The 21,000-nt window shown below is 35.6% G+C and overlaps 1 protein-coding gene across 8 annotated transcripts in view; it reads left to right on the top strand.

Annotated features, from left to right (window-relative positions):
* The window catches only part of ATP13A3 (ATPase 13A3), a 97,216-nt gene that overhangs the window by 29,321 nt on the left and 46,895 nt on the right, over positions 1 to 21,000 (top strand). For 7 of the 8 annotated variants that reach the window (XM_077884068.1, XM_077884061.1, XM_077884062.1 and 4 more), the window contains 13 exons: positions 376 to 549; positions 1,256 to 1,438; positions 1,709 to 1,779; positions 3,383 to 3,463; positions 4,650 to 4,719; positions 6,796 to 6,930; positions 7,377 to 7,449; positions 10,380 to 10,511; positions 11,804 to 11,983; positions 12,121 to 12,278; positions 13,168 to 13,356; positions 15,020 to 15,081; positions 18,314 to 18,464. In XM_077884068.1, the coding sequence (XP_077740194.1) occupies positions 376 to 549; positions 1,256 to 1,438; positions 1,709 to 1,779; positions 3,383 to 3,463; positions 4,650 to 4,719; positions 6,796 to 6,930; positions 7,377 to 7,449; positions 10,380 to 10,511; positions 11,804 to 11,983; positions 12,121 to 12,278; positions 13,168 to 13,356; positions 15,020 to 15,081; positions 18,314 to 18,464 (1,659 nt within the window). The remainder of the gene's footprint in view (positions 1 to 375; positions 550 to 1,255; positions 1,439 to 1,708; positions 1,780 to 3,382; positions 3,464 to 4,649; positions 4,720 to 6,795; positions 6,931 to 7,376; positions 7,450 to 10,379; positions 10,512 to 11,803; positions 11,984 to 12,120; positions 12,279 to 13,167; positions 13,357 to 15,019; positions 15,082 to 18,313; positions 18,465 to 21,000) is intronic. The other variant, XM_077884066.1, reaches the window with a different exon arrangement.

Raw genomic sequence — 21,000 nt, 5'->3', positions numbered from 1 at the left:
GTCTCATGAATAAATAAATAAAATCTTAAAAAAAAATTCTAAAAAAAAAAGAAATAAGACAGTGGAAAAACTAGTGAAATTCTAATAAAAACTAGGTGTAGTTAATAGTAATCGACATTGGTACATCTCTTGATGTTGACAAGTGTACTAAGTTTACCAAGGGTAAAACCAGAGGAAGGGTATACAGGAACTCTTAATGTTTTTGTAACTTCTCTGCAAATCTAAAATCATTCCAAAATTAAGTTTATTTAAAAAAAAAAAACAACTACCTTTTATATGACAAGACAGTTAATACTCATTGGGAAAACAACAAACTTTGGCATTTTGCACTGCTATCATTTGATATTTAATTTTGTGATCACCATGTCCATGCAGGAAATTTATGGCTATAATTTGTGTCGCTGGAAGCTTGCTGTAGTTTCTCTAGGAGTGGTTTGCACTGGTGGCTTTCTCCTCCTCCTCCTCTACTGGATGCCCGAATGGCGGGTGAAGGCAACCTGTATTAGAGCTGCAGTTAGAGACTGTGAAGTGGTGCTGCTGAGGACTACTGTAAGTCTATGTATTTATTGGAAGTTGATTATTCGAGGAGTAAAATAATGCTTTTGTGTACTTGTTTCAAAATAATATATGAGGAGAACACTGCTAGGATATAATTTAGGAATAGTAATCCTAAAAGCATTTGTGTTCTAAGTGAGTATTATCATAGATTAGATATAAAGGATTAGAATATAAAGGATTCTTAAAGATGATTGTATCAACCTCTTCCTTTTAAAGTTCTTGATGTACCCAGAGATTAAATGCTTGTCTGTCAAAGTCACCAGCCAGTTTAAGGGGGGGCTGTATCAGGCAGCTCACTGGACCAGCTCCCATTCTACTATGTGATGCTGCTGCTTCCCCGGTTTTTTTTGTTTGTTTGTTTGTTTGTTTGTTTTAATCTTGATTGGAAGGATTTTATCAGAGGCTTTAATTTTTGGTCTCAGTACATTGATGGGTAAATTAAGAAATTACACTCATCTTTCTTGGGATATTAGTGAAATATGTCATAAAATGGGGAGCAATGGAAAGCACTTCATGATACTCCTGTTTATAACAAATTTATACATCTTTAAGAGGTGGTTTAAAAAAAAAGAAGTGGTTTAACATTTCGTGAGTAGGAAGTTAGGAATCAAGAATATGTAAAGAATGGGAATTAAATATATATAGGCAGTAATGTAACATACATAATTGATTTTGTTATCCCTTTCTCTCTTATAAGGATGAATTCAGAATGTGGTTTTGTGCAAAAATTCGCTTTCTGTCTCTGGAAACTCGCCCATTTTTGAGTCCAAAATCTATGGCCAATAAAGTTTCAAATGGCCACACTGTTCATCTAACTGAAAATTTAGCTGAAGAAAATAGGCATGAGATGAGTAAATATTCACAGACTCAACCACAGCAGGTATTGTGATTTTAGTGTCAAAGAAACTTTATTTTTGTTTGGGGATAAATTCATATACATATAAAATTTTTATTACTATAAATAACACAGTTTAGGTACTATTAGAAGAAGAAGACTACATTTGTATGTGATCACTTTAACTTTAATGGGTAAATAGATTTGTGTTAGTAAACTTGATCATTAACAAGTGATGATGCCTTTTTTTTCTTTCTTTTTTTTTGTGGGGGTGATGATGGTTTTTGATGTAACATTTTTGTGTGTGTCCCACAGATCCGTTATTTCACCCACCACAGTGTAAAATACTTCTGGAATGATACCCTTCACAATTTTGATTTTTTAAAGTAAGTATTTTTCTTTTGATTGGATTATATTATGAGTACCTTGAAAATGTTCCAGATAAAGAATTCATTGTAGTGTTGCATAAAATTGAAGCGGTATTTATTACATAACTTTTATTCACTTATTAAGTCCCTGGTACTTATTAACCATTTTTAGGATAAATCCTACTTTTAACCTGTACCTTGGCAAAATTACAGAAAAGTTTGAAATAGTTCATGTTAGAAACAGTATGGTTCTCCCCATCCACTGAATCTGAGTTCTTTTTGTGGGTTCATTTCAAAGTGAATTTTGAGTATACTTTATAGGCTGTCAGAATATCTGAAGTCTGATTTCCCAAATTGATGACAGTTCCATCTATTTGTTCTTGAGGGATGGAGTAACAGATAAACAGAAATTTAACTTGTGGATAAAGATTCAGATGTTGTTAAAAGTGTTAAGCTTTGAGTAGGACAAATTGGAGAAATCCCTTAAAATTTATTTTTTATGAAAGCCTCAAGTTATATAAGTACTAGATTAATTAGGATTCTATTTTTATTGCTATTGTTAAAGTGATTATTATAAAAACTTATGATGTATTATTATTACTTGAGTGCTGAAGGAATTCTTAATATTAGCAATACAAAGAGAATCACCGTATGAACATTTAAAATATTCATGCCTGGATTTTTTTTCTCAGACACTAAAGAATTGGAATATTCTGGAATAGCCCTGGGCATTTCCACATGTCTAGTTCTGAAGACCATTCCTAGTTAAGAACTATTGCCTTGTAGGACACGGCCAGTGAGCTGCCATTTTGTTTTTTTAAAAAAGACTTGGAGTTGATCCTGTTGCTTTTGGAGAAGTCATCAACTTCAGTGGGAAAAAAAATGTCAAACCTTATTTGCCTCGTGGCATTTTCCAGCTAATGAAACTTGTAGAATTTAAACTTATCCCAATGATGGCAGTTAGTTATGGAGCTTAGTTTTTCCATCTGAACAAAAGTAGAAAAGGATTGGAGTTAAATGATGTGCAAGATCTTCAGAGTTTTGTGACTAGTATCTCAGTTAAAATAAGCATAATTAAGACATTTTGGGGGAGAGGTATATCTGTTGGTTGAATCCAACTCAAAATTGTTAGATTTTAGAGAATACCTGTGATCCATATAAATTCTGTACTTCTAGGTTTGTAATAGAACAGGAACAGATTTGGATTGTTGGTTTTATAGAAAGAAAAATCAATGAATAGGATTTCTAACATGAAGCTTAAAAAATTGAAGAAGGGGAAAACTATATTAGCCATACTTTACCTTTAATTTTATTAACTTATTAGCTCTTACAGTTTTGGTACAATCTTAATGGATAATAATATTATAAACTTGAGCATTTAGAGCCATCTTATGTGATAGATAACATTGGATAATATAGAATTTGGCACATTTGAGACTTAGAAGTTTCATTATTGTTTATCTTAGGAGTTTGAGATTTAAAAATTCTCATTTTCTCAGTTTTTGTTAAGGGTTTCTGTTTGTGAGGAAGTCACTTTAAAATCAGGATATGGAAAAATGAGGCATTAAGACATTTGGATATTTTAAACTTTGTTTAAAGTAAAAACTTTGGATTTATTTAGGGGACTGGATGAAGGTGTTTCTTGTACGTCAATTTATGAAAAGCATAGTGCAGGACTGACAAAGGGGATGCATGCCTACAGGTAATTTTTATCCAACTAAAGTTAGATCTATTATCAAAATTTCTAAATAAAGTAGTATATATAGTTCACCCTTTTACCATATAGTTGTACATATTAACAGGTATTTAAATATTATAGACATAGTAGTTGACAACTTACTGATTTTATTTGGGTAAGACTGTCTTTGAGTTTAAGAATTATGGAAATGTTGACGCTGGAGTTTTGAAGTTGATGTCCCTTTATGTTGATATACCATATTTCATCAATTCTAAGTTGCATATTTTTTCCACATTTTAACATCTCTAAAGGGGAGATGTTTCATACAGTGGGTGGTGTGTCATCCTTTACTTGAGAGCATTTTTATCTTGATGGCACATAAAATAATGGATATGGCTTATAATTGATAGGATCTTAGATTTTCTGAAATGTATTGGGAATTGTAAGCATGAACTTAAAATTTACCATAATGAGTAATTGTTAGTTGGAGTGCATATTCTTTTTAATCATGTTATTATTTGCTGTGGCATAAAAATATACCAGTGTATTACGTAGTTTGAGGATAAGTGCCTCAAATAAAATTAGCAGTTTTCTTCTATTCTAATAGCATGTTTTTTCAACAGGCTAGGAGATAAAAAATTAATTCATTCAGACTTACACTTCATAAAAGGCAAGAGTTATGCATTACTCTGTCGTATAGAAAGTACTTCCAGGAGTCTAAGTGGAAGGATTTAAACAACTTTTTGAAAGCATTTTTTAAAAAGTCAAATGTACACTGTTTTTGAAATAAAACGTTCTCAATACAGTATTCTCACTTGAAAAATAGTACAGGACCCCTCAAATATATTTATTTAGTCTCTTGCAAAAATTAATTGCAATTCAAAATTTTTGAGGTCTGCTATATTCAAGGATGAAAAAAAAAGTGTTTGTAGACATGGTTATTATAGATTAGTGGGAAAGATAACTTGTCACATAAGGAGATAGGAGGCAGAATGAAACAAGTGTAGTTTTCCAGTATTGACTACTTTGATTTAAATAGTGTAGGTAGAAAATTAAATTGTAGAAGACAAGTATGTAGAAACATGAATGTTTAAGTTCCAGATTTAAGAGCAATCTGTGGTTTGAACCTTATCTAATGAAATGCCATCCATATATTATACTATTATAATATAATATAATGTAACACTATTATTATGTTTTCCTGTTATAGAAAATTGCTTTATGGAGTAAATGAAATTACTGTGAAAGTGCCTTCTGTTTGTAAGCTTCTAATTAAGGAGGTAAGACAACATTTGTGATCAATAGAGTTGTCAATTTGAAAAGAGCCCCAATTGGGGCAGCCCAGGTGGCTCAGCGGTTTAGTGGGTGGCTCACGGTTTAGCGCCATCTTCAGCCCAGGGTGTGATCCTGGAGACCCAGGATCGAGTCCCACGTCGGGCTCCCTGCATGGAGCCTGCTTCTCCCTCTGCCTGTGTCTCTGCCTCTCTCTCTATGTGTCTTTCATGAAAAAAATAAATCTTTAAAAAAAGAGAAAAGAGCCATGATTTAAGTAATAAGATATTTTTGGTTTTCTGTTTCTTAGTTTCTCCCTCACTCTTTTTTCTTTTCTTTCTTTCCTTTTTTTTTTTTTTTTTTTAAACTAGAAGGTAGGGGATCCCTCGGCGGCCCAGCAGTTTAGCACCACCTTCAGCCCAGGGTATGATCCTGGAGTCTCGGGTTCGAGCCCCACGTCGGGCTCCCCGCATGGAGCCTCTGCCTGTGTCTCTGCCTCTCTCTCTCTGTGTGTGTCTCTCATGAATAAATAAATAAAAAAAAGTAGGAACTCTGGTAGAGAAATAATTTGGGGGCATAAATTACCATTTTAATTAATTACCTTACTTATTTTGCTTTTCTTATCTGTACATTTTTTTTAAAGATTTTATTTATTTATTCATGAGAATACACAGAGAGGAGAGAGAGAGAGGCAGAGACACAGGCAGAGGGAGAAGCAGGCTTCACGCAGGGAGCCTGAACATGGGACTCGATCCAGGGTCTCCAGGATCACACCCTGGGCTGCAGGCGGCGCTAAACCGCTGAGCCACTGGGGCTGCCCTGTACATTTTTTTTTTTAACTCAATACGTTGCACATGTAAATCTTGCCCTATTTTATAGATGTATACACCTGTTTTTTTTCTTTGATTTTTAAACAGTTTATCATATTTGTTCTTCATGTGGTATTTTATGGTGCATTTTTTGGGAACTAGACATTATACCGTAAGTTTGGAATACAAAACATGACCTGATGATTGACATTGAGGAATTGTACTTTATCCTGGGAAGGAAATGGGTCAATGATTATTGTAGTCACTGCCCAGTTACAGGTGCCATTGAGGAGATGTGAATAAAAGTTAAACATACTAAGGAACGAAGTAAGGATTTTGCCTGGCAGAGTTAGACTCTCTGGTCTTCCTTTTGGTTTTTGGCTAAAGATCAGGAGTTGAGTGAATACTTACAGTAGTGCTACAGAATGTTTTCCCTTAGTTCCTGAGAGTAACCATATAATCTTGCTTGAGAACGTATCAAAGTGTTGTGATTAGGAATTAGAAAGCCTTGTTTATAATATAATTCATCAGTAACTAGCTTTGATCATTAGAAAACCTTTCTGCTGCTCTTTTATAAGTTGGAGTAAGTCCTTTCAAATTCTCTCATTTAATTTTGAAGTAAAATGGGACTATATATGAGAAAGTGCTTTGAAAATATACAAGCATCACTTTAAGACATTTGGGGGAAGTTGTTAATGAATTAGAATACTATGAAAACAAAGTCCATTGCCAGGATTCCCTTATCTCCTTTAGGTTTTAATTCTTAATTATTTCCTTAGAGAATGCAAAACAGTGTAACTTATTATCTAACATTTGTCTTCCCTGTAGGTTCCAGTGAACCTTTGACTTAAAGGAAAATTGGTATTTGGAGTTCATAATAAGTAAACATTTGTTCCATTTAATTAAGGATTTTATATCCTTTAGTAGCTCAATAATTATTGGAAGTAAATGTACTTTATTGCTGAAGTAAAATGAAGAATAGTTAAATAGACATATTTTAGCTATTTCTAGCTGAATCTCTATTTGGATTTGGTATGGATCTAAATGGATGCAAATAATTTAAATTAAGCTTCTTTAGCCAAATTATAGTAGGTTGATTATAAAAAAGTTCTATGCTAATATCTTGCCCTACTCTTTCGGTAGTACGTGTTGCCCTAGGTTATTACAGGGGGTATCCTCTAAATATCTTGTTAATTATTTCTTAAATGAAAAGATGGAACATCTGTATAGTTATAAAGACCTCATTCATTTTGACTTAAAAATCTTGTTTTTTAGGTTCTCAACCCATTTTACATTTTCCAGCTCTTCAGTGTTATACTATGGAGTACTGATGAATACTATTATTATGCTCTAGCCATTGTGATTATGTCTATAGTGTCAATTGTAAGCTCTCTCTATTCCATTAGAAAGGTAAGTCCAATTTATTAACAGCTTTCACATTGTGTATTTTGTAGTATTATGTAAGGTGTGTATGATAGTATTTGGTACAAAGTAATACTTAATATAGTTATTTTTTTTGTTATATGAATATGTACTCCTTTCCCTCTTTTTTCGAGAATGGGGAAGGCAGGTGCTTTTTAGAGTTAGACTACCACTGGACTGGTTAGAGGGCATAGGGATCTATACATGCTTATCACAAGCTGGAATACTGGAAGAGTTATTGCACTCTTTTCAGGACTTTCATTAAAGTGCTAATCCTCGAATAATCTTTGAATCTTTTAGTCTTGACATTTTTAACGGCAAAGTAATATGCATTTGCCATATTAACTTCCCTTATTTTATATCACATTTGCTTTTTAATATCTTGAAGAATAGGCTTATATTAAGGAGTTTTTACATTTTTTTTTAAATTTCAGCAATATATTATGTTGCATGACATGGTTGCAGCTCACAGTACTGTGAGAGTTTCAGTTTGCAGAGTGAATGAAGGTAAGTACTTAAGGTAACTCTTGGAAAAATAAACCAAGTAAGATACCCATTAGCACTAATAACTAAAGCAAGACCAATGTATTATACATATACATTCGTTTTTTTTTTTTTTTTAAAGATTTCATATATTTACTTGCACACATTCACAAGTTGGGGGAAGGGCAGAGGGAAAGGGAAATGAACTCACTGAGCTGGCAGCCGCACCCGGGCTCTGTCCCAGGACTTTGAGTCGAAGTCAGATGCTTGACTGACTTGAGCCAACCAGGTGCCACCTTGTACATTCATTTTTTAAGAAATAAAAATAAGTATTTGGATTTGTACTCCTCTGATGTTGTTTCAGATTCATTCCTGTAAAATTGTATTTTTCTTATTCTACTATGTGACAAGTACTGTGGTAGGCTCTGGAGATGCAGTGGTTACCAATATGGACACAGTGCTTGTCATCACTGAACTTCAGTCCAGTTGGAAAGGCAGATGATAACTAGTAACAAGAAAGTGTGACAAATGCTATCTATGGAGGGATCAGGAGATTTAGATATTAGAGCTCATTTACTGTAGGTGTCAGGGATGGCTATTGGGAAAAATATTTTTAAGTGGTTGAATTAGGTAAGAGGTAGGTGAAGGGGAGGGGTGAAAGAGGGAGAGGAGAGGGTTCTAAGTGCTCAGTCTTCTGGAAATGAAAGGTAGCTCAGTCATTGTAATAAGAGAAAGGAATTCAGTGTGGCAGGTGCAGCAACTAGATGATGGCCATCTAAGGTACATTTAGGAATTTGGTCTCATTCCAAAAGGCAATGGAAAGCCATTGAAGGGTTTTTAAGCAGGCTAGTAATCTGATGTTTGCCTTTTTGCAAAAATTATTCTGGCTGTGTGTTTAGATCAATTTTTTAAAATTAAATCAACTTAAAAAATTTTATTTATTTATTCATGAGAGACACAGAGAGAGAGAGGAAGAGACAGAGAGACAGAGACAGAGACACAGGCAGAGGGAGAAGCAGGCTCCATGTAGGGAGTCCAATGTGGGTGGAACTCGATCCTGTGACCCTGGGATCATGCCCTGAGCTGAAGGCAGACACTCAACCACTGAGCCACCCAGGTGTCCCTTTAGATGGGTTTAGAGGAGAATAATGTTGAAGACCTGAAATGGATCAAGGTATGAGGGTTGTGGAGATGGAGAAAAACAGGATTGAGCTGAAAGATACTTAAATGTGGCCATTGGACAGGATTTAGCAATTCATCGGATGCGAGGTGTTAGAGCAGTGTCAGGCTCGAGGGATGGACGTGGGTGCCATTTAATTAAATTAGGACCACTGTAGGACAAGCAGTACTGTAGGAAAGGATAACATTTTAGATATGTTAGTTCGTCTGATGCAGTATTGAAGGAAGTGTAAAGGACATAAAGAGACGGCACAGCAGCATGGGCCTTGGAGGTAGTAGCTATAGTAGCTATTTTGATTAATTGAGAATACCAAATCAGCCTCCAGTCCCTCGGCTCAGTACACTACATCTGAGCATAAACACTGTTTGGCCTGGCAGGTGATTCCTTCCTTGTGCTTCCTGGTCACTTGCAGCTTTAGTGGGGAGTATCTATCTTCTCCTTTGGTGCTCATCCTCTTCCTGCTCTGCGGAAGACACTGGGGATGCTAGGACATTGCATCTAATGTGTGTCTTCCTTACCTCCTTTGTAAAGGCTGCCAAGTCATTGGTATTTAGTTTCCTGGTATACCTGAGAGGAGGAGACTTTCAAGTGGCATTAAAGCTTTGAAAGAGTTAAGTTTATTTAAAAATGAAAATTATTATGCCGACTATGTGCTTAATATCACTACAATTCTTTAGAAGTTGTTTCCTCATAGCTTAGGAAAGGAAGAGTTTTGTCTTACAGACTAACATCACAAACAATAGTTTTCTCTTTACTTGTCTTTGTTTACAAACTAGCAGATCTCTTTTCTTTTTTCTTTTTTTTTTTTTTCAGATCTCTTTTCTGAGCATAGTATTAAAACCTCAGGGAGGGAAGGAATTCAGAGTCTAAACGTAAGGCAGTCTTAACAAAAACCTCCTTTTACTTGGAAAGATCTTTTAAAAGATCTTTAGATCTTTTTAGAAAGATCTAAAAAGGGTTTAGCTAAATTGAATGTAATGCACAAGTTTCTGTTTTTAAATGTACAGATTTCTAAGGAAATAATGAACTAGATAAATGTTTAATTTATTTTGTAAATTTATTTAAAATAGATGTAAAATATTAGGACTATTTTAGGAATGTTGAAGGCATTGAAATGTTAGGAGTCGTAAATAGTGGCAGTGAGAAAAAGAATAGTGTAAAAAATTTCTGTTAAAAAAAAGTGCACTGGGGCACCTGGGTGGCTCGGTTGGTTAAGCATTTGCCACTAGCTCAGGTCATGATCTTGGAGTCCTGGGATCGAGCCCTGCTTGGGGCTCCCTCCCAGAGGAGCCTGCTTCTCCTCCCTCTGCCCCCTCCTTGCCCATGCCCACATGCTCTCTATCTCAAATAAATAAATAAAATTAAAAAAAAAGAAAGTACACTAAAATTTTCAATGCTTTCTACTGTTTCCAAGGAGTTAGAGAAATTTGAGCTTATTTAACTGTTGCGGGGAATCTCCTTTGTGGACTCACTGTTTTTCTAAGAGGCTGCTTGGTCAGAGGGGACTCGGCATCACTTGTGTGTGTGTAGCTGGCGTCCTATCAGGAGACAAACTACCTGATATACTTAAACATTATGCGTTGTTAGCCTAAGCCATAATAATCTTTTTTTGTCTTACTTTCATGTATTGACATTGTCCTGTTTAACTACATTATATATTTAACTTAGTATTGAGGTGAGGTGACCTTTTATTTACTGCAGATCTTTTATTTACTGTATTTTTATTTCAAGTTAAGGGATATACAGACTTCTCTTTTTCTTTCTTTAAATCCAGAAATAGAAGAGATCTTTTCTACAGACCTTGTGCCAGGAGATGTTATGGTCATTCCATTGAACGGGACAGTCATGCCTTGTGATGCGGTTCTTATTAATGGTACTTGCATTGTAAATGAAAGCATGTTAACAGGTAAACTAAATGAGTAACAATCAGATCAGTTGTTTATGATATTGGGATTAAGTAGTTACTGATTAAACTAATTTAAAAAACTGTCTTGTATCTATAACTATAAAACTGTATTGTTTGTATTCTCAGAATGTCATGGATAACGAAGATACTTTTTTTTTCTTTTTGAAGGGACCAAGTTTCTCATTATACTCAGTTGTGATACTAAATCATTATGCTGGTGTCACTCTATATTTTGGCATACTACTTTTGCTATGAAGGGAGTATTTTAGTCAGGGAAGAGGAAATAAATTCTTTGCCTACAGAGGATGGCAGCATATATACTTCCCTATTTGATATGTAAAAAGTGGGAGTAAAGATTTTTTATTTTGCTTAAACTAGGGGGAAGTAGACTATGAAATGACTTCCTTTTGGAAATTCTTAATCTGAAGGTAGAACTTGATATCTTTTTATCACATTTTCTTTATTTTTTGTCAGAGTTAATCTGGAAGGAAGTGATTGCCATCCATATGTTTTCAAACTGCTAGGAGTTTTGTCTTAAAACAGTCACACAAATATTCTCACATACTTGCTATCTTTGAAACAAGAGATGTGAATGCTTAATATTGAAAAGAATTTGGCAGTTTGTTGTTGTTTGAGAGAACTACCATATTCTGTATTTACTCTCTTTCCTAGATGGCTTTTGTCTTCTGTGTGTGTATGTATGTATAGTGGGGGTTAGGAGTAGGTCCTCACATCTTTGTGTGTTTGAGGTTGCGGAGTGCTTTTCTTTTCAGTTCAGTTTTTGGGGACAAGTGAACAGATGTTGGGGCTGTAGCAACTACTTGATATTTTTATCGGAAACTGGACAAAATGATTTCCAGATTATTACTTTAACTCACAGCTCACTTCCAGGAATTAGTGTGGGAGACAAGACAATGTATTTGAGCAAGGAAATTGGTAGAAAGAAAGCTAATTGAATAAGCTTTGTTATCCACATATGAGAACTCTTAGGAACTGTTGAGGGATCCCTGGGTGGCGCAGTGGTTTGGCGCCTGCCTTTGGCCCAGGGCGTGATCCTGGAGACCTGGGATCAAGTCCCATGTCGGGCTCCCAGTGCATGGAGCCTGCTTCTCCGTCTGCCCGTGTCTCTGCCTCTCTCTCTCTGTGTGACTATCATAAATAAATAAAAATTAAAAAAAGAAAAAAAAAGGGAACTGTTGGAACAGTATAACATCTAGGTTATTTAACAATTCAAGATTGTGTGTTTGATAATGATTTCTGTGCTTTAATTTACGATTTTTAAAATTTTAAAGGTGAGAGTGTTCCAGTGACAAAGACTAATTTGCCAAATCCTTCAGTGGACATAAAAGGAATGGGAGATGAATTCTATAGTCCAGAAATACATAAACGACACACTTTGTTTTGTGGGACTACTGTAATTCAAACTCGTTTCTACACTGGAGAACTTGTCAAGGCTGTAGTAGTTAGAACAGGTATAAAACATTTCATTTCTTCTTGCATGGTTAGCATATTTGATGTGTACTGAATGTTTGAAAAGCAGTTCTGTTTTTGGGATAATTCTCATTTTCTTACAAAAATACAGTCATTTTCTTCTTTAAATTTTTAAAAGGATTTAGCACTTCCAAAGGACAGCTTGTTCGCTCTATACTATATCCCAAACCAACTGATTTTAAACTCTACAGAGATGCCTACTTGTTTCTACTGTGTCTTGTGGCAGTGGCTGGCATTGGGTTTATCTACACTATTATCAATAGCATTTTAAATAAGGTATGTACATGGAACTTTTAATAAGGGTTGAGTCTTAATGATGGCATGTGGCTTCTGAGGATTTGAAATGTGGCTAATGAGAATGAAGAGCTAAACTTTTGATCTAACTTAAGTTAGCTATATGAGACTTATTTTATAATGTACAAATATAGAACATTTTCATCATAGCAGAAAGTTCTTTGGGACAGCTCTGGGCTAGGTGGGCTTTTTCTTGCTCTCTTGTGACCTAAAAAAGGGAGGGGCAACTACATACTCCCCAAAAACTTTATTTTCTCTTAACTTCTGGAATATACAGTTATTTGTGATTACTTACTCGAAGATTCTTCTAAGAGACCTTGTCAGATTTCTTTTCATATTATGCCCTTTAGAGATGGGCATAATATGGTGCTTGTTCTGATAAGAGTATCTGCAGACGTTTATTGAACTTTGAAGTGTGTAGCCTGTGACACATGTAGAGCTCTTCAAAAGAAAATTTCCTTTATTATTTACTTATTTTTAAATATTTATTTATTCATGAGAGACACAGAAAAAGAGGCAGAGACACAGGCAGAGGGAGAAACAGGCTCCATGCAAGGAGCCTGATGTGGGACTCGATCCCGCGATCCGGATTCAGGCCCTGAGCCAAAGGCAGATGCTCAACCGCTGAGCCACTCAGATATCCCGAAAATTTCCTTTAAAAATAATTTTCATTCCACAGTCCATTGACAGCTCACTGAACTTACTGTTTTCTGAAGGGAAAAGAATTGTAAATGGTTGATGGATATAACTATATACACGCTTATAAAATTGAAAACAGTTTATGGATTCTTTACTGGAGAAATACCCACATTGTATTATTAAATATTTGATAGGGGGAGGGATCTGACATTTATTTTTCTGTTAATTGTAGGTAGAAATTGGGGTAATAATTATTGAGTCTCTGGATATCATTACCATTACTGTGCCACCTGCACTTCCTGCTGCGATGACTGCTGGTATTGTGTATGCCCAAAGAAGATTGAAAAAAATTGGTATTTTCTGTATTAGTCCCCAAAGGATAAATATCTGTGGACAGCTGAATCTTGTTTGCTTTGACAAGGTTGGTTCAGTTTCATAATCATTCTCAAAGGTTACTTCTGTAGCTTTTAAATATTTAGATTGAGGTTTTCTGAATGTGTTCTCTATCAACCAATTTGCACACATTATTTAATGTTCCTCTAATACTCCTTTTTTCAACTTTCTTGGCACATGCATCATTTATATATATTTCTTCTCACTGCTTTTTCAATTTTTAATGCTTAGATATTGCTTATTTGCTCAAATCTGCAATTGTCTAATCATTCACATCCAGAATTATGCTTTAGAGTAGTAGTAAAGACTTATCTGATCTTTCATGTTTTTAACAGAGTAAGCTCCATACCGATGTATTTACTGGAATTTTATTGGTATATCCGCTTAGTTGAAAGTTTGCTGTATGATTTTATTGAATATGATTCAAAATTATGAAGGTCACTGATGACAAATGATGTACCTGTGTGCAGTGTTCCTTGCTTCTTAAACAAAGGGTTTTCCTTCCTTCTCCTGGAATTAGTTTTCTTAAAAGTTTTATTTTGAGAATTAAACATTGGCCAGAAAACCTCCCATCAAGCTCTACTTGGTAACCAATATGATAGATATGTGATTTTTTTTGCATTTTCATTATTGAGGGGAAAAAAATGTGAGTCGTTTTTTTTTTTTTTTTTTTTTTTTTGTCCTGTCCTGGGGTCTGTAGCTGGCTTAGTTGGTAGAGTGTGCGACTCTTGATCTTGGGGTTTGAGTTCAAGCCCCATGTTGGGTGTACAGATTACTTTAAAAAAATAATTATACCCCATGACTACATTTCATACTTCTCTGTTTAGAAAATTTCGCTTATGCCTTTTGGGGAGATACTACTATTAAAATTTTTCAGCAGTCACAAAAGTGGAGAAAAGATACAAATATGAAAAGTCCTCACTCAGCTTTAAGACGTAGGCATCTTGTCAGTCTTACTTTAACTGCTTCCTTCGTTTTGAAGGTGGCAGCATCAGACATGCTTTCACTCCATGTACCTCTGTTTTATCTCTAGAAGATTACTGCAATACCATTATCTTACTCCACTTAACAAAATTAACAATTCTTTAGTATTATCTAATACCCAGTTCATATTCAGATTTCCCTGTATGTCACAAAAAGTGTCTCAAATTTTGCAATTTGTTTTTTCTGTCAGAAACCAAATAACGATTGCATTGGTTACAAATTGACTATAGCAGTTGCTTTTTTTTGCCCTTTGTCCGGAATCATCTTATTGAAGAAACCAGGTCATTTGCATCCTGGATTTAGCCAGTTGCTTCCTCCTGATATCATTTAACTTTTTCCTCTTCTCTTTTTGGCTCCTTCTGTCCTGCTGTCTCCTTCCTAGGTAGGCCTTTAGTGATTGGTAGATTAATTGGTGTATTGCTCGACTGTTTTTTTGATAATACAAACACATAAACATATGGTTCTATAAGTATGTTCCTCCTGCCCGTAGAGGAACCATAATGGAAGAAGGGTGTTTTGCACCCTTTCCCTAACTTTAATTATTTCCTGGAAGTTATTCCTCATCAATATACAGAGATCTTACTAGTTTCCTTTGTTGACAGCTGTATCCTATTTTATTATGTATATGTAGCATAACTTTTTGTGATTTCTGTTTTTTGGAAGCATTATTCATACTTTGTACATGTGTGCTTTTTTTTTTTTTAAAGACTGGAACTCTTACTGAAGATGGTTTAGATCTTTGGGGGATTCAACGAGTGGAAAATACACGGTAAATATTAGCTAGATTTGATATTTATTACTTCTTAGATGTCTTAATATATGAAACATTAAAACATATAGAAAGTAATATGACAGCTGTGTACCCAACACCAAGATTAAGCAGTTGACCTTTTGCCATAATTGTTTCAGGTCTCGTTTAAGAGATTTAAATATTGCAGATAGTGCTAAAGTCTTAATCTGTTCCTACCATCATTCTGAAGTTGTGTTCTATTACCTTTGCATGTTTTTATATTTTTTCTACATCTGTCTGTAAACAAGACCTATCTGTAAATAAACATATGTGACTGATATATTGTTTATGTGTTTTTGCTGCTTTCATAATCTTAAGTATTGTGTAGTATTCCATGATGGGATTAAACCATAATATATATTCTAGGGAGCAGTTTTATTTTTTTCTTCATGTCCCCTTCCAATTGTTATACACATCTTGTGAACATGTGATTGAGTTTCAGTAAACTAGCTTCTTGAAGATGTCTGTGCTGGGTTATATAGCACCTGCATGGCTACAGGTTTAGTAGGGACTGCCTAGTTACTAAGTGATACCGCCCTGTAAGTGATTGTCAGACTTCTCATTTTTGCCACATGGATAGATTCAAAACGGTCTTTCATTGTGGCTCTTGCAGTTCCCTTGTTACTTGATAAGCTGATCTTACTTTCACATTTTAGGAAGGATTGTTATTTAACATTCTTCTGTATATTGTCAGTTTATATATTGACAGAACTTTTGGTTGTGTTCGTCGTTTTTATTTTGTTCAGGTGGTAATCTTTTTCAGTACTATGCATTGCAAAAATATTCCAACGGTGTATCTCGTCTTTATGTTTTTGTTGTCTTTTAATGGCTTAGTAGTTGTGTTTGTGTCATTTTTTTTTTCCTTTCAGAAGTCTGTGGGATTTAGGGTTTACAGTTGGAGAGAATATTGTGTGGTTCATGTGATTTCAGAGTTGTTATATCTTATCCAATAGAATGTCACATTGTGATCTTATGTCTTCCTCCTAATGCATCCTGCCTTCAGTTCCGTTTCGTCTTATATTTTATAGTTACACATCGCAGCTTTTTTTGGTCTAATGTTTGCCGAGTGTGTAGTCTTTTCCATCGCTTTGCTTTTTAATCTTTCTGTGCCGTTGTGCTCACATTTGTAATTTCAGTTATATTGGAAATTATTTCTGCCATTCTTCGCTCCAGTACACACACACATTTTCTCAATTTCTCTTCCATATTTTCACACATTTTCTCAGAATTTATTCATTTTAATCTTTTACTGCTTGTCCTTAAATTATTAGTGATCATATTTAGAGTCTAAAGTTCATGGGTATTTTTATTGGGTTTCTAAACCCCCAGGAAACCCGTGGACTATAGAGTACTTTCTTGATTATTCCCCACCCTTATTTAGATGTATTTGTTACACAATATTTTAGGATTAGGACTTGGGTTTTATACCATCCGCAGGCTGAGATTTCCCTAGGTTTAGGACTATCTTTGCTAACCACTGCTGCTTCTGCCCCACATCCCTGGACTGCATTGCCCTCTTCTGCAGCTACATTTGTTAGTGATTCTTCCATTTTGCTGTCACTTTTGAAGGACGGTGTAGTTGCATATCTATCCAGGGTGTCAGCTGTTCTCAGCGCTTTGACGGTGTGATTACATTTCTCCTGACTCCTTTCCTTATTGTTGTTTTAAGAATACTCCCTTATCCTTGATTTCTGCAGTTTCTTTTTACTTGTGCAGGACTCATTTGCTTCTTGATTCCAAAGACGCATGCTTTTCATAAATTCTGGAAAAATAGGAGCTTTTTTCCCCACTCTGTTATGATCTTTTCCACACTCTGTTTTCTTCATCTGGGAATCCTGACCATCGGTTAGACAAGAAACTGCCTTTGGTTCTTTCCAAGTCACATCTCCTCCTCTCCCCCCGTGGTGTCTTGTTCTTTGTCTAAGTCTTTAATTTAAAAGTGCCTCTTTTTGCATTCTTCCAGATTGCCATTCTATTATCTCAAATTTATGGGATTCTAATTCTGTCTTGTTGTGTCTGTTGAGTCATGGGAATGTTTTCCAGTGCATGTTTAAATTATGGACTTAGGCTTAGCAGGATCTTTCTGTAAGATTTCTTTGTGGCTGTGCTGTGGGAACTCCTCTCTGGAGAGTTTGTGCTTGGCCGAGAGTGGTGGTAGTGGTGCCACATGAGCTTCAATGTTACTTTCATAACCTGAGGATTTCTGGACTTGGAGTAGCACGTATTCAAACCCAGATCCTATCCTGAGTGGTATAGTGGTTCAGAGTTCAGGCCCTAAGGCCAGACCTCCTGTGTTTGAATCCTTGCTCTGTCACTTAATGCTCTGTGTAACCGTGGCAACTTACTTCTCACTCTCTGTTTCCGTTTCCTTATCTATAAAATGGGGATAATAAAACCTCTTCTATGGTGTAAAGAGGACATGAGTCACATACGTGTAAAGTTACTAGAACTGTGCCTAGTACATTGTAAATATGATACAGATACTAACTTTTTCAGAACTTTGGGGGAAAAGGTAGTTTGCCTTTGGATCTGTAGGTAAATTATTTTTAGTATGTTCTTTTTCTGAGATGCTCCATTCTTTTATTTAGTATATTCCTTTTCCAAGGATGCTCTTCAAGAGGACTGGCTGTCTTGGGTGAAAGAGATCCTTTCAGTTTGAACTCCCTACTTCGTATCTGGCCAGATCTCTGTGTTCTGTTCCTGTGAGGGGATTAAAGCCTGGGGCCTTAGGGTACTGAGATGGTTCCCTTGCCTTCTTCCTTTTCCTTCGGCAGTCAGCATCATGCAGGTTCACGCTCCTGGTTTTCTTCTCCTTCCATTTCTGGCATTTGAAAATTTCCTTTTCTTGCTTATGAGCTCCATTTCACATTTAAAACATTACGTGTTACACGTTCATTTTGTGTTTTTACAAAAGAGATTTTATGTATTCTTACCTATCATATGCCCTCAGGCAGAAGTTTTAATTTGGTATCTAGTATTTTCTATATTGGTTTGTCTGGCATACTTATTCACAATCTTAGATAATATAGTATTTTAGTTATGTATAATTTACATAGAGGGAAATATTTTTGAATGCTAAAAACTATAGTGAAAATAATACATGCAGAAATGATAACATTTTATTTCTATTAATATTTATGAAACTGGAGTGTGGTTGAAATATTTATTGTCTTGGGATTTATGAATCTAATTCAGTGCATTTTCTATTTAGTTTTCTTTTGCCAGAAGAAAATGTTTGCAATGAGGTACTGGTAAAGTCTCAGTTTGTTGCTTGTATGGCTACTTGTCATTCACTCACAAAGATTGAAGGAGTGCTTTCTGGTGATCCACTTGATCTGAAAATGTTTGAAGCCATTGGATGGGTAAGTTCAATATTTTGAAGCACATGTAACTTTAAGGAAAATAGTTGTAAAAATTACCTTACAGAAGGAGATTTTTTTTTCTGCTAGGTGTTTTAATAACAGGTTTATCTCATACCATAAAGGGAACTGTGTAATTTCTAAAGATATGTCACTGGAAAAAGATTTATAATTGTGTAAAAAAGTGTCTGTTTTAGTTAAATTAACTCAAACACCTTTATAAAAGAGGATGATCTGCTCAGGTACCTGCTTTATGTTTATAACAGAAACCAGCTATCCCTGACTTGGGGCAGTAAGCCCGAGTCAGTAAGATGATCTTTAGCAGCAACAATTTGTTGATCGTGAGTGAAAAATATAGCCCTGTGTGTTCAGTGTACTTTTGTCTCCATTTTCTACTTCTGTGTTCTTACACACATGTATACAAACACATAAATTTGTTTATAGCTTTTTATTTGTTTTGATGTTGATGATTTTGAGTGCTTGCTATGTTTTCTGTTACCATTTCACAGCAATAATAAGTTTGTTTTTGAAGTTCCTTCTGGCTTCTGAATTATTTTCTCTGGGCCAGTTTTCTTTTTCCCCTCCCTACGCTTGGTCTTTTTCCTTCATGCTTTGGGTTTTCATTATACATCTTTGTGGTACTTCTGTATGTAAGATTGAAGGTTTGATTTGATAATTCTCAGTAGCTGCAGTCAGGTTTTTCTCCTGACGGTAGCGAGTTAGTCTGTTTTCCGGAGTTGTGTCTCCCCGGAGAGGGAAGGCTGACCAGGGGGAGCTCCCTGTGTACTGAAGGTGAGGTCTCTTGAGCATGTGTGCCTTCGTCCAGAGTTGCGGGGTTAGCCTTTTAGGTTCCTCTCCTCACCTGCTCCTACTGTGCCTGCCCAGGCAGAGCTGCGTTCTGGAGTGCCGACCCTCACATTAGCAGCCCTTCCTCCTCTCAGGTAGGTAGTTCTCTCTCTAGACAGTGACCCTTGATTTTGTTTTTTTGTTTTTGTGCTTAGTTCCACTATTCTGGCTGTTAAGAAATGTACCTCTCCTGAATGTCTGCTTTTTATTCTGGGTACTTTTTCTTCCATCCATCAACATGTTTCACTTTACCTTTTACTTTTATATTTGAAATCCTTTTCCTTTTCTAACTTTGTTTGCTTCTGTAGGTTTATTTCTTTCTTTTGTGTGTGTGTGTGTGTGTGTGTATTAATGTTTTGAAAGGGAGGAGGATGAATGGCTAGGTTAGTGTTTGGCCATCTTCTGATAGCCCAAAGTAAATATTTGTTAAATTTAATTTGCAAAAGGCCCACAGAGAATAATTTACAAGAGTAAAGCAAAATAGGATGGATCATCTTTGTTGTTTAAAACTTCTCTCCAGCTGAACAGATTTTCAGTAGATTTAGTGTCCTGTTTGTGGGTCTTCAACAACAACAACAACACTGGTTTTGTAATTAAGTTTGTATGGTAGCATGTTTTGTTGACTCTGAGATGCCTTGATGCTTGATCTTACCACAAAATATCAATGGAATGTTTCCACATAACCAAACACTACTATTATGTGATGTGATCCATGCCATATAAGATCCATCTCAATTTCAGAGATGTTAAAATATGTCTTATTTTGTATACGGTTGGCTAATTGGACACAGTTCTCTTCCACTTAATTTTCCCATTGGTTGCTTGCTTCATTTTTAAGTCAAATTAGTTTATTTTTTCTTGGTATATGTGTATTTAATACAAGTTTTTGTTGGAATTAATTTCACCAGAAATAAATGTTTTTAAATTAAATTTCAAGCAGTTAGGATAGTAGTATCTTAACCGTAAATGTTCAGTCTGAAACACTAAACTCAAATCTTTATACATCAGTGTGTATTCGATCCAGCGGTTCTACTTATCATATTCATATCTGAGCTCCATATACTTTTTACTTTTTTAATTTAAATTCAATTTAATTAACATATAGTATTATAGTATTAGTTTCAGGGGTAGAATTTAGTGATTCATCAGTTGCACATAACACCCAGTGCTTAGAGCTACCCTATGACCCAGCAATTGAACTACTGGGCTGGGTATTTACCCCAAAGATATAGATGCAATGAAACACTGGGACACCTGCACCCCAGTGTTCACAACACCAGTGTCCACAATAGCCAAACTGTGGAAGGAGCCTCGGTGTCCATCGACAGATGATGGATAAAGAAGCTGTGGTCTATATACACAGTGGAATATCACTCAGCCATCAGAAGACATGAACACCCACCATTTGCTTTGACATGGATGGACTTGGAGGGTATTATGCTGAGTGAAATAAGTCAATCGGAGAAGGACAATCATCATATGGTCTCACTTATACGTGGAATATAATAAATAGTGAAAGGGATTATAAGGGAAAGGAAGGGAACTGAGTAGGGAAAATTACAGAGGGAGACAAACCACGAGAGACTCCTAACTCTGGAACAAACACAGGGTTGCGGAAGGAAAGGTGGGTGGGGGGAATGGGGTAACTGGGTGACAGGCAGTGAGGAGGGTGTTGGGTGTTGTAGTATATGTT

Source organism: Canis aureus, chromosome 35, assembly GCF_053574225.1.
Source record: "Canis aureus isolate CA01 chromosome 35, VMU_Caureus_v.1.0, whole genome shotgun sequence".
In the NCBI taxonomy this organism is placed as follows: domain Eukaryota; kingdom Metazoa; phylum Chordata; class Mammalia; order Carnivora; family Canidae; genus Canis; species Canis aureus.
This window is presented reverse-complemented; position numbering and strand designations above follow the sequence as displayed.